Raw genomic sequence first — 13,697 nt, forward strand, 5'->3', positions numbered from 1 at the left:
TTCTAAAGTAATGCATTCTGATAAATCCCCTACAATGTTCTGTTCCTCTAGAGAACCCTAATTAATACAATGACTAAGTCAATGTGTTCAGAAACTATCTTTCATAACAATGGTTTAGTCTCAGCTTTTAAATTCTGAGTAACAACCTGGCATAGAGCTAAGAAAAATGTATCAGCAGTAAAAGTTTCTGATCAATGTCCAAAAGGAAATCAAAACTAATCAAGAACTAAATCAGGTGTTTCTGGCGCGCGCGCGCGCGCGCACACACACACACACACACACACACACACTCCACCTCCATTTTACAGCATGTAACTTGACAGTCTGAGATATGAACATGTAATATGTAACCATCCCCAAGCCTGTATGATCAAAGAACTCCAGATATCTGGGCTCAGGTCCCAAGACTATATGTTATTAACGACAGTGTTTTTATTGTGCATATAAAGGTTTCTGCTCTTATAGAAATAAGGTGATTTAATTATGGAAAATAAAGACTTAATATTTTTCTACCATCATCTCCCAAAATATAAATATCAAATTTTATGGTGGTATTATTCTCCCAATATGTAAATATCAAACTTATGGTGTTAATGTTTGATGGAGGAAGGTCATTGGTTGATTTAATAAAGAAGCTGCTTGACCTGATAGGTTAGAACGTAAGTGGGAGGAGCAGAATGCTGGGCGGAAGAGGAAGTGAGGTCAGAGACTCGACAGCTCTGCTCGAGGGGGCAGATGCCTCAGAGAGAGACACGAGATGCTCCACTCCTGCGGACAGAGGCGAGAGCTCTGCTCTCTGAGGCACACGCGATAAAGCTCCGACCCAGGATGGACGTAGGCTAAAATCTTCCCGGTAAGCACACGTTGGGGTACAACACATATGATAAAAAATGGGCTAATCCAGGTGTAAGAGTTAGCCTTAAAGAGGCTAGATAAAAATGGGACAAACAGTGATTAAAATAATATAGTGTCCGTGTAATTATTTCGGGTAGAGCTAGCCATGTGGGCGGCCGGGTGCCGGGATGCAGCCCGCCGCACCTATTACTACAAATGTTTTAGAATTTATTATTATTACGGCTTTTCAAGATAGGGGTTCTCTGTGTAGTCCTCGATGTCTCTGAATTCTATCTATAGAACTCAAGAGATCTACCTGTCTCTGCCTCCCGAGTGCTGGGATTACAGGCGTGCACTTCTACTACCAGGCTAGAATACTTGATTTTAAAAACTGGCATGCGGTTGGGCGGTGGTGGGGCACACCTTTAATACCAGAGCTTGGGAGGCAGAGGCAGGCCAATCTCTGTGAATCTGAGGCCAATTTGATCTACAAATCAAGTTCCAGGACAGTCAGAGCTGTTACACAAAGAAACCCTATCTCAGAAAACAAAAACAAAAGGTGAGGCATTCATTAGTATTCAAATCTGCTTTCTTTTTAATAGCAAGAATAAATGCATAACCAAAGAACTGTTCTAAAATAAATTTCTTTATGATTTATTATATGTAAATGTTTGGTTTTATACCTATTATACTGGCTAGTTGTTTGTTTTTCTGAGAGAGGGTTTCTCTGTGTAGCCTTGGCTGTCCTGAAACTTGCTCTATTAGACCAGGTTGGACTGAAAGTAAGTGATCAACCCACTTGCTTCTGCCTCCTAAGTACTGGGATTTAAGCCATGTGCCACCACTGTCCAGCATGTTGGCTTTAAAAAAAAATGATTTATTTATTTTTTATTTAATGTACACTGGGTGTTCTGCCTGCATGTTTGTGTGAGGGTGTCAGATCCCCTAGAACTGGAAATACAGACAGTTGGGAGCTGCCATCTGGGTGCTGGGAATCGAACACGGGTGCTTTGGAAGAGCAGCCAGAGCTTTTAATCGCTGAGCCATCTCTTCAGCCCATGCTGGCTATGACAATTTGATGCAAGTTAGATTCATTTCAGAAGAGGGAACCTCAACTTAGAAAATGTCCCTACCAGACAGGCCTGTGGGCAAGGCTATGGTGAATTTTCTTGATTGATTGATTGATGTGAGAGGGACCTGTCCCATAGGAGCTTGTACCAACTCAGGGCTGGGGGCTCTGGGTGCTGTAAGAAATCAGGCTGAGCAAGCCATGAGAGAAGTCTAGTTAAAAAGCTCAAAGACATACGGTGGTCCAAAATTTCACTACTGTTGTTTCTGAGAAAGGGGCTCACTATGAAGTCTTTGCTGGCCTTAAATTTGGAAATCCCCTGCCATAGTACCCCTACTTCTGAGATTATAGGCTTATGATGATTATAAATCACTACAGCTGGCAAAAATAAACATTTTGTAGAAGCTGTCTTCTCCCTTCCATAAGAGGAAACTCAAACTTCAAAACCAAGCAACAAAAAGCATTTAAAGGAGGAAATCAGTCTCTGCTTCATTCAATATAAGCAATGATTAATCTCATAGTACATTGACAATTAAGCATGCACACACTCAACAACTTTAAAAGTATAATACTTAACATAATCTAATCCACAGATTCCTTTATCTTCAGAGGATAAACACTAAAGCTATTCTGAGAGGACTTAACCCACCTCTTCCTGATCCAACATTTGCGTCTTCAATTTCTCCACCAGTTGACTTTGTTGATTAATCTCTTCATCCTAAAAATGTAAAGGATCCCGTTAGCAAAGTGGACTATAATGTGGCTTGTTTCCCAACACTAACTCCTCCGAAACAGTCCACAGAATATGTTTTGTTTTTTGAGATCAGATTTCTGTGTGTAGCCCTGGCTGTCCTGGAACTCTCCCTATAGACCAGGTTGACCTTAAACTCAAAGAGAGCCGCCTGCCTCTGCCTCCCAAATCCAAGTGCTGGGATTAAAGGTGTGCGCCACCACCACCTGAATTAAATTCCTAAGGAAAATTGAAAAGGGAAAGCTTTTCTTCATTAATAATATGCCATTTGCTGTACAACCAAGAAAAGGTCCAAAGTTTATGGAATAACTTTAAAGGCTAAAAAATTAGTTATTATTTAAGTTACTACTGAAAATAATGGTTATGTAGTCTCTTCAAAACCCAAAACCATTGGGTGGTGGTGATACATGCTTTTAATCCCAGCACTTGGGAGGTGGAGATAGGTGGATCTCTGAGTTTGAGGCCAGCCTGCCTGATCTACAGAGTAAGTTTCAGGAGCCGGAGTTGCACAAGGAAACCTGTTTCGCAAAACCAACCAACCAACCAACCAACAAAAACAAAACACACATACACAAAACATAAACCATAAACCAAATCAAATCAAACCAAACTATGTTCTATTTCCACTGTGTTTATGCCTGTCTTTTTGCTAAGTGATGCAAGCAGGGAAGATAACAACCCTCTCTTCTTTGTCCTCTCCTCTTTTCTTCCATCATCTCTTATGAAGGTCTTCAGATCCCTAATTTTAAATGGTTGCTTCATTATGATTCTTCAGTGACCCAATGCCAAATTAGCCTATTACATTTTGTCTGTTTTTAAGGGGTAGGTAGGATGTCCAGATCATTCTAGGCAAGTACCATGCACTCTACCAAGGAGCCATGTTCTGATTTTTTGTTACTGTTGTTTGTTTTTAAAATAGGGTATCTCCAGCTGGCCTCAAACTGGTGATTCTCCTGTCTTAGCTTCTTGTATGCTAGTATTATAGGTATTCCCCCATCATATGGAAAAGTTTGTTTATATACAATTTCTACACAGAACTGATATTGTATTTTCTTTCCCTGGTGTTGCTAACGAAATCCAAAGCCCCATGCAATGCAAACATTCTATGACTTAACTATATCCCCAAGCCCTTGAAGTCAGCTTTTAAATTTTCTGTTAACATGATTCCCCAACCCCCTACAATCACTGTTGGTCTCATACAACCAGGTTAGCTGCAAAATCACTTATATAATCAAGGCTAGCATATTCTTGGTCCTCCTGCCTCCACCTCCCAAGTGCAATAATTTCAGCATGTTCCATCACACCTGGCAATATCATGGCTTTCTAAAAGCTAAGAGAAATAAAGGAAGATGTAGACCACAAGGAACCTTAAAACTGAAATTAAATAAAAATACTGATCAACAGCATTCTAAAACAAAACAGAAAGCATAAAACAAGGTATATGAAATGTACCTTGTCATCAAGTTGTTTATACAATTTAGCAATTTCTTCTTCACACTTCCTTCTTTCAGCATCTGTAAAACTGCCAGCTACTCCAATTGCAGCTGCTGCTTTATCATTGGTAATAGTAATATCTTTATCTGCTGTGAAAGCCTCCAAATTGGCTTTCTCTTTGTCAAACTGCTCATCAATAGGCACTGTCTCCCCTAAAATAAGACAATGAAATGGTTACTACAAATCTGCACATCTAAAATTCGCACACACTCTTCTCCCTCTGCTCGTCTGACCTAGTCTGCTGTCGGTGCTCTCTATGTTTAGCACAGAGCTGTTTGAACTTTAAAATGTACTTTAATTTCTCATTCTAGTCAATGTTTTCACTTCCTTCAACTTTCTATACTTTGCAATTTTCATAGCTTGGTTAGAACAGCTACTCTGAATTATCAGGTGATTTGCTCATCTCTATTTCTTCAGGGTCAACCACCGGCACTTTCTTTTATATCTCTGCAGTGCCATGTTTTCCTGAATGATCCTTATCATATATGATGTCAGCATTTGAAGAACTAACTACTTATTCTAGCTTTTGCAGATTATATTTGTTCAAGAAAGACCAGCAACAGCCCATCCAGAGATGATGGACAGAATATTACATATGGTTCAAAAGCCCGGGGCTTCTGCAGTGGTGCACCAATGAGGCCTGTCTGCTGCTGAGAGCTATCCAAATCCTGGGATTGCTGATGTTGGAGACAGGAGTCCATTTAGCAGACTTAAAGCCCAAGGCTGTAAGTTCCCAAATGGCACTGGGATGGGACTGTAGGCATCTGTGTGAGATATAATGGAGAGGGGGTCTAATGTACACTTATTTCCTTTGCTTTCTCTCTATCTTGGGTAAGGAATATGGAGACAAAAGAAATCTAAGAGATTCATTGAAACTTTGCTTATTATTAAACTCTATCAAGTTCTATTTTTCACCTGTTGAGATTAACGTTTTTGCAAAGCGATGGGTAGCAAGTCCCATTTCACAAGTCTTCTCTGTTCCTCCTTTTACTCAATGTCAGCAGCTCTTACCAACTTTTCTTTCTGCTCTGTTCTTGAGGTTTCTGTTTGTTTTTGAGATTGGTAGTCTTGTCATGTTGACCAGACCCTGTCTCACAAAAGCTGGGACTAAAATCGTATGCTACCACTCCCAGCTATGTTTCATATATAAATATATATATAAATGTAGTGTGTGTGTGTGTGTGTAAGTATGTATACATATTTTATACAAGGCACTGTTACATAGGCTAGGCAGGACCAAACTTAAAAAGTCATTGAGGTCTGCTTCCCAAGTGCTACACATGTACCACAAAGCTCTGTCTCTAAGAACTGGACATCTGGAATTTACACTCATCTTACTCGCTTCTTTGAAATCCATCAAATCTTGCCTGTTATTGACTCCTTTCTAACCTAGGTGCCTTACGATACTGTAGCGGCTATTGTTAAGTAAACATTTAATGGCAGATTGTGATCTTTACTTGAAGATGGAAACCTGCTTAAAAACTGAAAATAGGTTTTATTTTCATTTAGCATTCCTATAAAAATCTCAAGTATGTAAAATAGCCCCAAGTGAGAAAATGTAAATGACAAATCTTTAAATCATTACCATTACGCCATCGGTTGAGTTCATTTTCAAGCCACTGAATGGTGTTTCGTAGAGTCTTATTTTTTTCCTTTTCTTTTTCATACTTCTTTTTCCACTGCTCTGCAGTTAACTCCACATTGACACAGACTGTGTTCTTAATTGTTTTGGCCCTAAGAGACGCAATTATGGAAATAATTAAGAAAGAGTAGTAATTACAAAAAAGAGGGTATGACTCAAAGGATTGTTAGTTGACATCCTATGTGTAGCTAAGTAACAATTTGTCCAAGATTATCTATTTGTTCTTAGAATAAACAACAAAAGATATCACATAAGAGTATTATCTATTGACAACCCAAATTAACTTGTCAGCCCCAAGTCTCTGGTAACATTAAACAAAAACAAACACACAAACAATCAAAACTAAGAAAAGATACTTATTATTGCAGCTCTAAGATAATGTCATTGATTTTCCTATAGTAGCCATTTCATGTACATTACTTTGAGTCTGTTAGGTATGTCAGCGAACTTAATACAGGCTTTTACTTTATCATCTGGTTCAAATGTTTACTTTCATCAATGGGAAATTAGACTCCCACAAAAACGTGACTAAATTTCAAAATTAATTTTAATGTTTATGAAAAGTCAAAGCTCATTAGTCTAAAATAAGGGATCTAATACATATTACCTATATCCTGCTTGAAAAGTACAGGATCTAGCTGTCTGATAAAAATGTATAGATTTGGACTTGAGTAGTAGCTATCTGACATAATAACCTTTATGCACAAGTATCTTTAGACTTTGTTTTTTGTTTTTTTTGGAGAAAGGGTATGTTTTTATAGCCCTGACTGGCCTTGAACTCACTGAGATCTGCCTGCTTCTACCTCCTGAATGCTGGGATGAAAGGTGTGTGCGACCACTGCCTGGCCTTAGATTTTGTATTTAACAACAAACCTTTGACCAAAGAGGAGTGTTGATTTTGTTTCAGACTCATTGTATGATGATGGAGAGCAGCAGATGACAATAGTGGTCCTGCAGTTGCCACCTAATGAGTCTTGAAGAATTCTGGTCATTTTACTATCTCGATATGGAACATAGGTCTACAAACAGAAACCAAGAAAACACAAAACCAGTGAGTTTTCATACAACAGAAATTGTTCTGTAACTTTTCTTTCTCTCTCCCCCCCTTTTTTATTTTATTATTATTATTTATTTATTTATTTATTTTTTTGTGGTGTTTCAAGACAGGGTTTCTCTGTGTACAGTTCTGTCTGCCTCCCCAGTGCTGGGGTTAAGTTCTGTAACTCTAAATTACCCCACTTCTGTGCTGTGATCAGACATGCTTTCCCAGGCCTGGCTGGCTTATTTATTATAACTATTTGATTTTAAGATAGAAGCTAGGATTCACATACTAAGCTCAGAAGACAGCATACACACTTATTCAGATTGACATTTCTGCACATGTATAGTCTCACAACAGGGAGCTAACAGGCATGTATACTCACACTGCCCTCTGCCAAAGCAGAAATGACATTTCCAAGTGCTGAAAGTGATTTGTTGATGTTCTTAGCTTCATCTAGCACAGCACCTTCAGCTCCAGTTTTACTAACCTATGAAAAAGATTACACAATAATAAAGCAAATTTATATTAATGTAAAGTAATTTTCTTCCAATTTTCTAAAAAGTCATCAATAAACAGCAGTATAAAATTACAGAGGAAAAATGATATTCATACTGAGGAACTAAGATTCCTTGCACACTTACTATTCCAAGAACCTTGGCAAACAACTAATTGCATAATAATGTGATTAAAGAAATATTAAATGTTTTTAGTGTGCTTTTGACAGTAACAAATATATATTTAAATTTGTAGTTTTCATTGTTAATCTCTTTGCTACATGAGGAAATAAGAAACTATAGTGGTATATTATTTGTATTTTAATAAATAAAGCTTGCCTGAAAATCAGAGCACAAAACTAGTCAGCAATAGAGGCCAGGCAGTGGCGGCACACATCTTCTATCCCAGCACCAGAGAGGAAGAGAAGATGGGAGGAGACCGGTCTCATTCTCAGTCTCAGTTTGAGCATTTGGGGAAGCAGGATTAGTCTGAGGTAGGGCTAAGAGTCAGTGGCTGGCCACTTTGTTTTTCTGATCTTCAGCCTGAACCCTAATATCTATCTCTTGTTTTTATTAATTGTGCTACAAGAAACTGAAAATCACCTAAGTTTAAAAGATGTCATAACTGGTAAAAATAAAAAAACACAGTTCTAAAATACTACATAAGCTAACCTGGGATTTAAAAAACAAGTACACAAACAATTAAAAAAAACAAGGACACTATAGTCATTTTTTTGTAGATTAAAATTAGAATCATATAGTACCATAATAATAAAGCAAAATTCCCCGTTGGTACAGCTGATCCTCCTATATCCATGTGTTGTGGAATATTAGTTGAAAATGTGTTATATTTGTTTGTGTTGTAGAATATTTGTATAATAATGCAAACAAGTGTTGCATTCTTTTATGATGCATTTGTTTACCTCTGTGAAGCCTGTCTAAAACAGCTAAGTGGTCTAATAAAGAGCTGAACAGCCAGTAGCTAGGCAGAAGAGAGAAATAGACAGGGCTGCCAGGCAGAGAGTAAACAGGAATAGAACAAGGAAGGGAGGGAGAAAAGGAGGATGCCAGGGGCCAGGCATCCAGCCACCCAGCCAGACACAGAATAAGAAAGGAAAGAAAAGATAAGCAGAATAGAGAAAGGTAAAAGCACAGAGGCAAAAGATAGATGGGATAATTTAAGAAAAGCTGGCTAGAAATAAACCAAGCTAAGGCCAGGCATTCACAAGTAAGAATAAGCCTCCTATATTTGAGGGTTTTTTTTTTTGATTTTTAAGACAGGGTTTCTCCGTAGCTTTTTGGTTCCTGTCCTGGAACTAGCTCTTCTAGACCAGGCTGGCCTCGAACTCACAGAGATCCGCCTGCCTCTGCCTCCCGAGTGCTGTTGATTAAAGGCATGCACCACCACTGCCTGGCTAAACCTCCTATATTTGTTTAGGAGCTGGGTGGCAGGCCCCCAAAGAACAAAGAGTAATAAAAACAACTACACCCGTGAACTCAACTAGTCAAAGATAAGATAAGAAACATTCCAAAACAAACTGCATTTGTACTGAATATATATAAACTTAGTCTCTGGTCAACAGTCTCTAAACAATACAGTTTAACATCCATTTATGTGGTCTTTATACTACAATAGATATTAGTAGTAATCTAGAGAGTACTAATATATAAAAGAATGTGTGTAGGGTCTATGCAAACACTGTATGATTTTATAAGCGACCTGAGCACCTGTGGATGTTGGTATATTAATGAGGGTAGTCTGAGGGGTCTTAAACTAATCCCCCATGATACCAAGGGACAACTGTAAAACCAAACCAGAAAGGTTGCAGACAGGGATAGAAAATAAAGTTGCAAGGGCATGTTAACAATTTGTCAATAAGGACATACATCTTAATTCAAACAGTGTATCTACTGACTGAATCAATACAGTCAATGACAGTAACTTAGAAACAGGTTATTCAGTTATCACAAAGCACTGGTATCAACAGTTACAATTCTCAGATTACTAAGTCCAATTTCACAAGTTCTCAAGATACAATAATAGGTAGCATATAATTTCAATTCAAAGTAAAGTTTACAGAAATGCCTAAGAATCTATCAGAATTTCAAGAGAGGGTTTACCTTTTCACTGCCAGCTAAATCAACCAGATAAAGCTTTCCACTCAGTTTCTGTTCCGTTTGTGTATTCTCTTGTTTTACATTAATCAGAAATATACTGTGACTTCTAGAGCTATGTTCATTCATATCTGCAACAAAATTAGTAAGCAACTATAAATACAGTTCATTCACTAATGATTTCCCATATGCATTACTTTATATTAGAAATATCTGGAAATTAATAGACTGCATTATCCTCATTGAAAGAATGTAAGACTGACATGCCCTAGCAGGTACTAATGAATATTCCACTTACTTGTGACTGCTACGTGTCTGTTGGATTTCCCTTCATCTATGGTATCCATCACTTCATCTGGACTACATACAAAACGCTCTGTGCACCCCTAAGGAATAATTTAAAATGTATTGTTAGTATCCTTTTAAAAACCTCTTGCTGGGCTTTCTATAGTAATCATTCCTTCTATAAGTACCTTTACATAAGGAACACGGTTTTTGTCTTCATGGACTGAAAGGTTGGTCTTTGAAACTGAAACAGAAAGGCTGTATTAGCAAGATTGCCTAAACTCTACTATCAGCTATGAAATAACTAATATAAGTGCAAGGCTTCCCTTACAGTCCAACAGGAGGAAAACTTAAAAAATTTGTACTGTGCATATTATATATGTATTACTATAAAAAAGCAAGGCCTTGTTAACATACTAGGAGAGTATCTGGAAACTAAAGTAGCAATATAGAATTTAGATCCAGACTTCTACCACCCACATTTTATAAAGAAGAACATTAGGCCTGAGGGAAGAACAATGCATCTAACAACTGAGACTAACATTTGGTTTAAGCCTACAACTTTTAGTTTAAAGTTCTCATTACCACTTAAGAATTGCCCATATGATGGCAGCTCATGTTCAGGTTCCCTCCTAGCTACAAAGAGCTATTCCTTTACTTCTTTTTTTTTTTTTAAATATTTATTTATTTATTATGTATACAATACTCTGCCTGTGTGTATGCCTGCAGGCCAGAAGAGGGCGCCAGACCTCTTTACAGATGGTTGTGAGCCACCATGTGGTTGCTGGGAATTGAACTCAGGACCTTTAGAAGAGGAGGCAATGCTCTTAACCACTGAGCCATCTCTCCAGCCCCCTCCTTTACTTCTTAATAAACTTCGCTTGCCTTTAAAAATAAATTTAAAAATTGCCTTTAAAATAAAAAATTTAAACAAATTTAAAAAAATTTAAGTACCCACATGCTGTAAGTTATCTTATGTACAGCGTGTCACTTCATGGAGTTTCATCCATGTTACTAAGAACATCTAGTACTAGAAGAGCAACAGGTACTACTAAAATCATTAGAGCAATATTTAACTTACCATCTAAAAGGTCCCTTATCTTATCCAGATATATTTCGAAATATGAAACCTAAAGCACAAACAAAGAAAACCTCAGTTCACCAAAACTACAACAGTGTGCTCACTTTATAAGCAATGTAGTCTAAGGACTGATGAGCAGCAGTGCACACACTAAGAGGAAAGCTACAGGGCTGCTGGAAGATGAGAAGCCCATTTCTGTTACAAATCATCCACAACAGACAGAACAGTTAAGTGTGATGGGAATCTTATAGGGAGAGAAGCTAAGAACAGATTTAGCTAACGCAGGCAGTCATCTAATGGCATATGAACTAGAATCAGCTTGCTAATTCTAATGATCCTTCAACCTTATCTCCTACAACAACTTTTTGAAATTGACTTTAAGAAAGCAGCTATTTTGGAAAATAACTTTTCCCATTGGACTTTACCTTAATATGAAATTCCAAATTTTCATCCATCGAGTAAATATAATTAAAAATATCTTGCACTATTCTTGGAATAATACCCATGCCCTCTGGATCATGTAGTTTACCCTGCATGAAAAGAAAAGCAGAATTTTTAACAAATTTTATGAGATAAATTAAAAACAAAACCTTTGACTCTTTAATAATATATAATTAATCAGATAAGAACTATGGCTTTTTCTTTTGGTAGAAGTTGTTCTATAAATAATTAAAAATTTTAGCTATTACATATAATACATATAACCACAAACCAACTAAGTTCTTTCTTTTTCTTTTTATGAGGCCGGATTTCTCTGTATACCCCTGGCTGTCCTGGATTTTGCTCTGTAGACCACATTCGCCTCAAACTCAGAGATCTGTCTGTCTCTGCCTTCGAGTGCTAAGACTAAGGGCATGCGCCACCACCACTTAGCCACCAACTAAGTTCTTTAAGTACTAGATTTAGATCATCTACATTTGTAAAATAAACAGAAGATTTTAATTTCTTTCCATATAAATACACATTATTTTCTACACTAAATCAAATTTATGCAAATACTAGGAATGTCTTTATTTCTATTATTTTGTGAAAATTACAAAAATAAGTTGTCATTTACTTTATACAGTACATTCATACAAATGATAAACCCAGATGGCCTGCAGCAGGGATCTCAGGCTATTTTCTAGGAACAAAGTCAGAAAAGGACAGTCATATCTAGTATTAAAAAGCAGAACTGAGAAGGGAGGGGATAATCTTATTAGAAAAGTATAGCAGATATTCAGGAGACATTAGTCACTTATAATCATCTAAATTTTCCCACAAGGTAGAAAAACAAATGTTTAATTCTAAAATGTTCCTTATCTTGCAGTTACACTAACCAGTAAAAGACTTCATAATACAAAATATAGGTACAGGTTACTATCAAGCTCAGGAGCTCATTAGAATCCAATACTTCTGAATCATTTGTATGAGAAAAGACAATAAAGAGCAAATAAAAACATTTAAGCATGATGAATTAACTGCAAGAAATCAAAATGGATGAGTTATCTATGCTGCAAACTATATTCAAGCGAAGACTATGAAATGTTACCTCCATTGTGTGTGTCTTCCCAGATGATGTTTGCCCATATGCAAATATTGTTCCATTGTAGCCCTCAAGAACATCTGTGAAAAAACAAAAGACCTTGTATTTCCGGGACATTAAATAAAGTACTTAAAAAGTGATTAAAGTTTAATGCGTAGAGTGTTTATAAAGTCATCAAAAGAATGCACGGAGAGATGGCTAGTTTATGTCAACTTGACATAAGCTAGAGTCATCTCAGAGAAGGGAACCTCAACTAGGAAAATGCCTCCATACGATCTGGCTATAGGCAGGCCTGTATGTCATTTTTATTTATTTTGGATTTTTTTTTTTTTGGACAGGGTCTCTATAGCTTTGGAGCCTGTCCTGGAACTTGCTCTGTAGACCAGGCTGGCCTCGAACTCAGAGATCTGCCTGCCTCTGCCTCCCGAGTGCTGGGATTAAAGGCGGTGTACCACTATTGCCTGGCAGTAAGTAATTTTCTTTTCTTAGTGATTGATATGGAAGGAGCCAGCCCATTGTGGGTGAGGCTACCTCTGGGCTGGTAGATCCGGGTTCTATTAGAAAGGTTGAGCAGTCAGGCACTGGTGGTGCATGCTTGTAATCTCAGCTCTGGGGTGGGAGTGGGGGACAGAGACAGGCTAATGTCTGTGTATTCAAGGCCAGACTGATCTACAAAGTGAGTTCCAGGACAGCCAGGACTGTTACTGTCTTGAGGGTGAGGGAAGGGGGGTGGGAAGAAGGCTAAGCAAGTCATGAAAAGTAAGGCGGTAAGCAATATCCCCATGACCTATGCATGAGCTCCTGCCTCTAGGTTCCTCCTCACTGCCTTTGATGAACTGGTATCTAAAACTGTGAGTGAAATAAACCCTATTTTCCTCCAAGTTGCTTTTGGTCATGGTGTTTCATGACAACAACAGTAACCCTAATTAAGACAGATGATTCAGTTGTCAAGGGAGCTTCCTGTTCTTCCATAGGACCCAAATTAAGTTCCCAACATCCACATGTTCCAGGCAATCTGAAGATTTTGGCCTCGAATCTGCACTCACTAGTGTGTGCACAACAGCACACACACAGACTTTAAAATAGTAAAAATAGGAGCTGGAGAGATGGCCCAGTGGTTAAGAGCTCTGGCTGCTCTTCAGAGGCCCTGACTTCAATTCTCAGCAACCACATGGTGGTTTACAACCATCTACAATGAGACTATGGTGCCCTCTTCTGGCATGAAGGCAGAACACTGTATACATAATAAATAAATCTTTAAAAAAATTGTAATAGAGCCGGGCGATGGTGGCGCACGCCTTTAATCCCAGCACTCGGGAGGCAGAGGCAGGCGAATCTCTGTGAGTTCGAGACCAGCCTGGTCTA

General features: G+C 38.0%; 1 protein-coding gene across 2 annotated transcripts in view; it reads right to left on the reverse strand.

Moving 5' to 3' along the window:
• Kif5b (kinesin family member 5B) overlaps window positions 1–13,697 on the reverse strand; it is a 47,958-nt gene that overhangs the window by 20,215 nt on the left and 14,046 nt on the right. For both annotated transcript variants that reach the window (XM_013348988.2, XM_005354812.3), the window contains exons 3-13: window positions 12,339–12,412; window positions 11,233–11,337; window positions 10,808–10,856; window positions 9,915–9,970; window positions 9,740–9,827; window positions 9,448–9,572; window positions 7,215–7,319; window positions 6,664–6,809; window positions 5,734–5,882; window positions 4,107–4,300; window positions 2,553–2,621 (exon numbers count right to left, since the gene is read on the reverse strand). In XM_013348988.2, coding sequence (XP_013204442.1) covers window positions 2,553–2,621; window positions 4,107–4,300; window positions 5,734–5,882; window positions 6,664–6,809; window positions 7,215–7,319; window positions 9,448–9,572; window positions 9,740–9,827; window positions 9,915–9,970; window positions 10,808–10,856; window positions 11,233–11,337; window positions 12,339–12,412 — 1,160 coding nt within the window. The remainder of the gene's footprint in view (window positions 1–2,552; window positions 2,622–4,106; window positions 4,301–5,733; window positions 5,883–6,663; window positions 6,810–7,214; window positions 7,320–9,447; window positions 9,573–9,739; window positions 9,828–9,914; window positions 9,971–10,807; window positions 10,857–11,232; window positions 11,338–12,338; window positions 12,413–13,697) is intronic.

The sequence above is a fragment of the Microtus ochrogaster genome, chromosome 16 (assembly GCF_000317375.1).
Source record: "Microtus ochrogaster isolate Prairie Vole_2 chromosome 16, MicOch1.0, whole genome shotgun sequence".
Classification (NCBI taxonomy): domain Eukaryota; kingdom Metazoa; phylum Chordata; class Mammalia; order Rodentia; family Cricetidae; genus Microtus; species Microtus ochrogaster.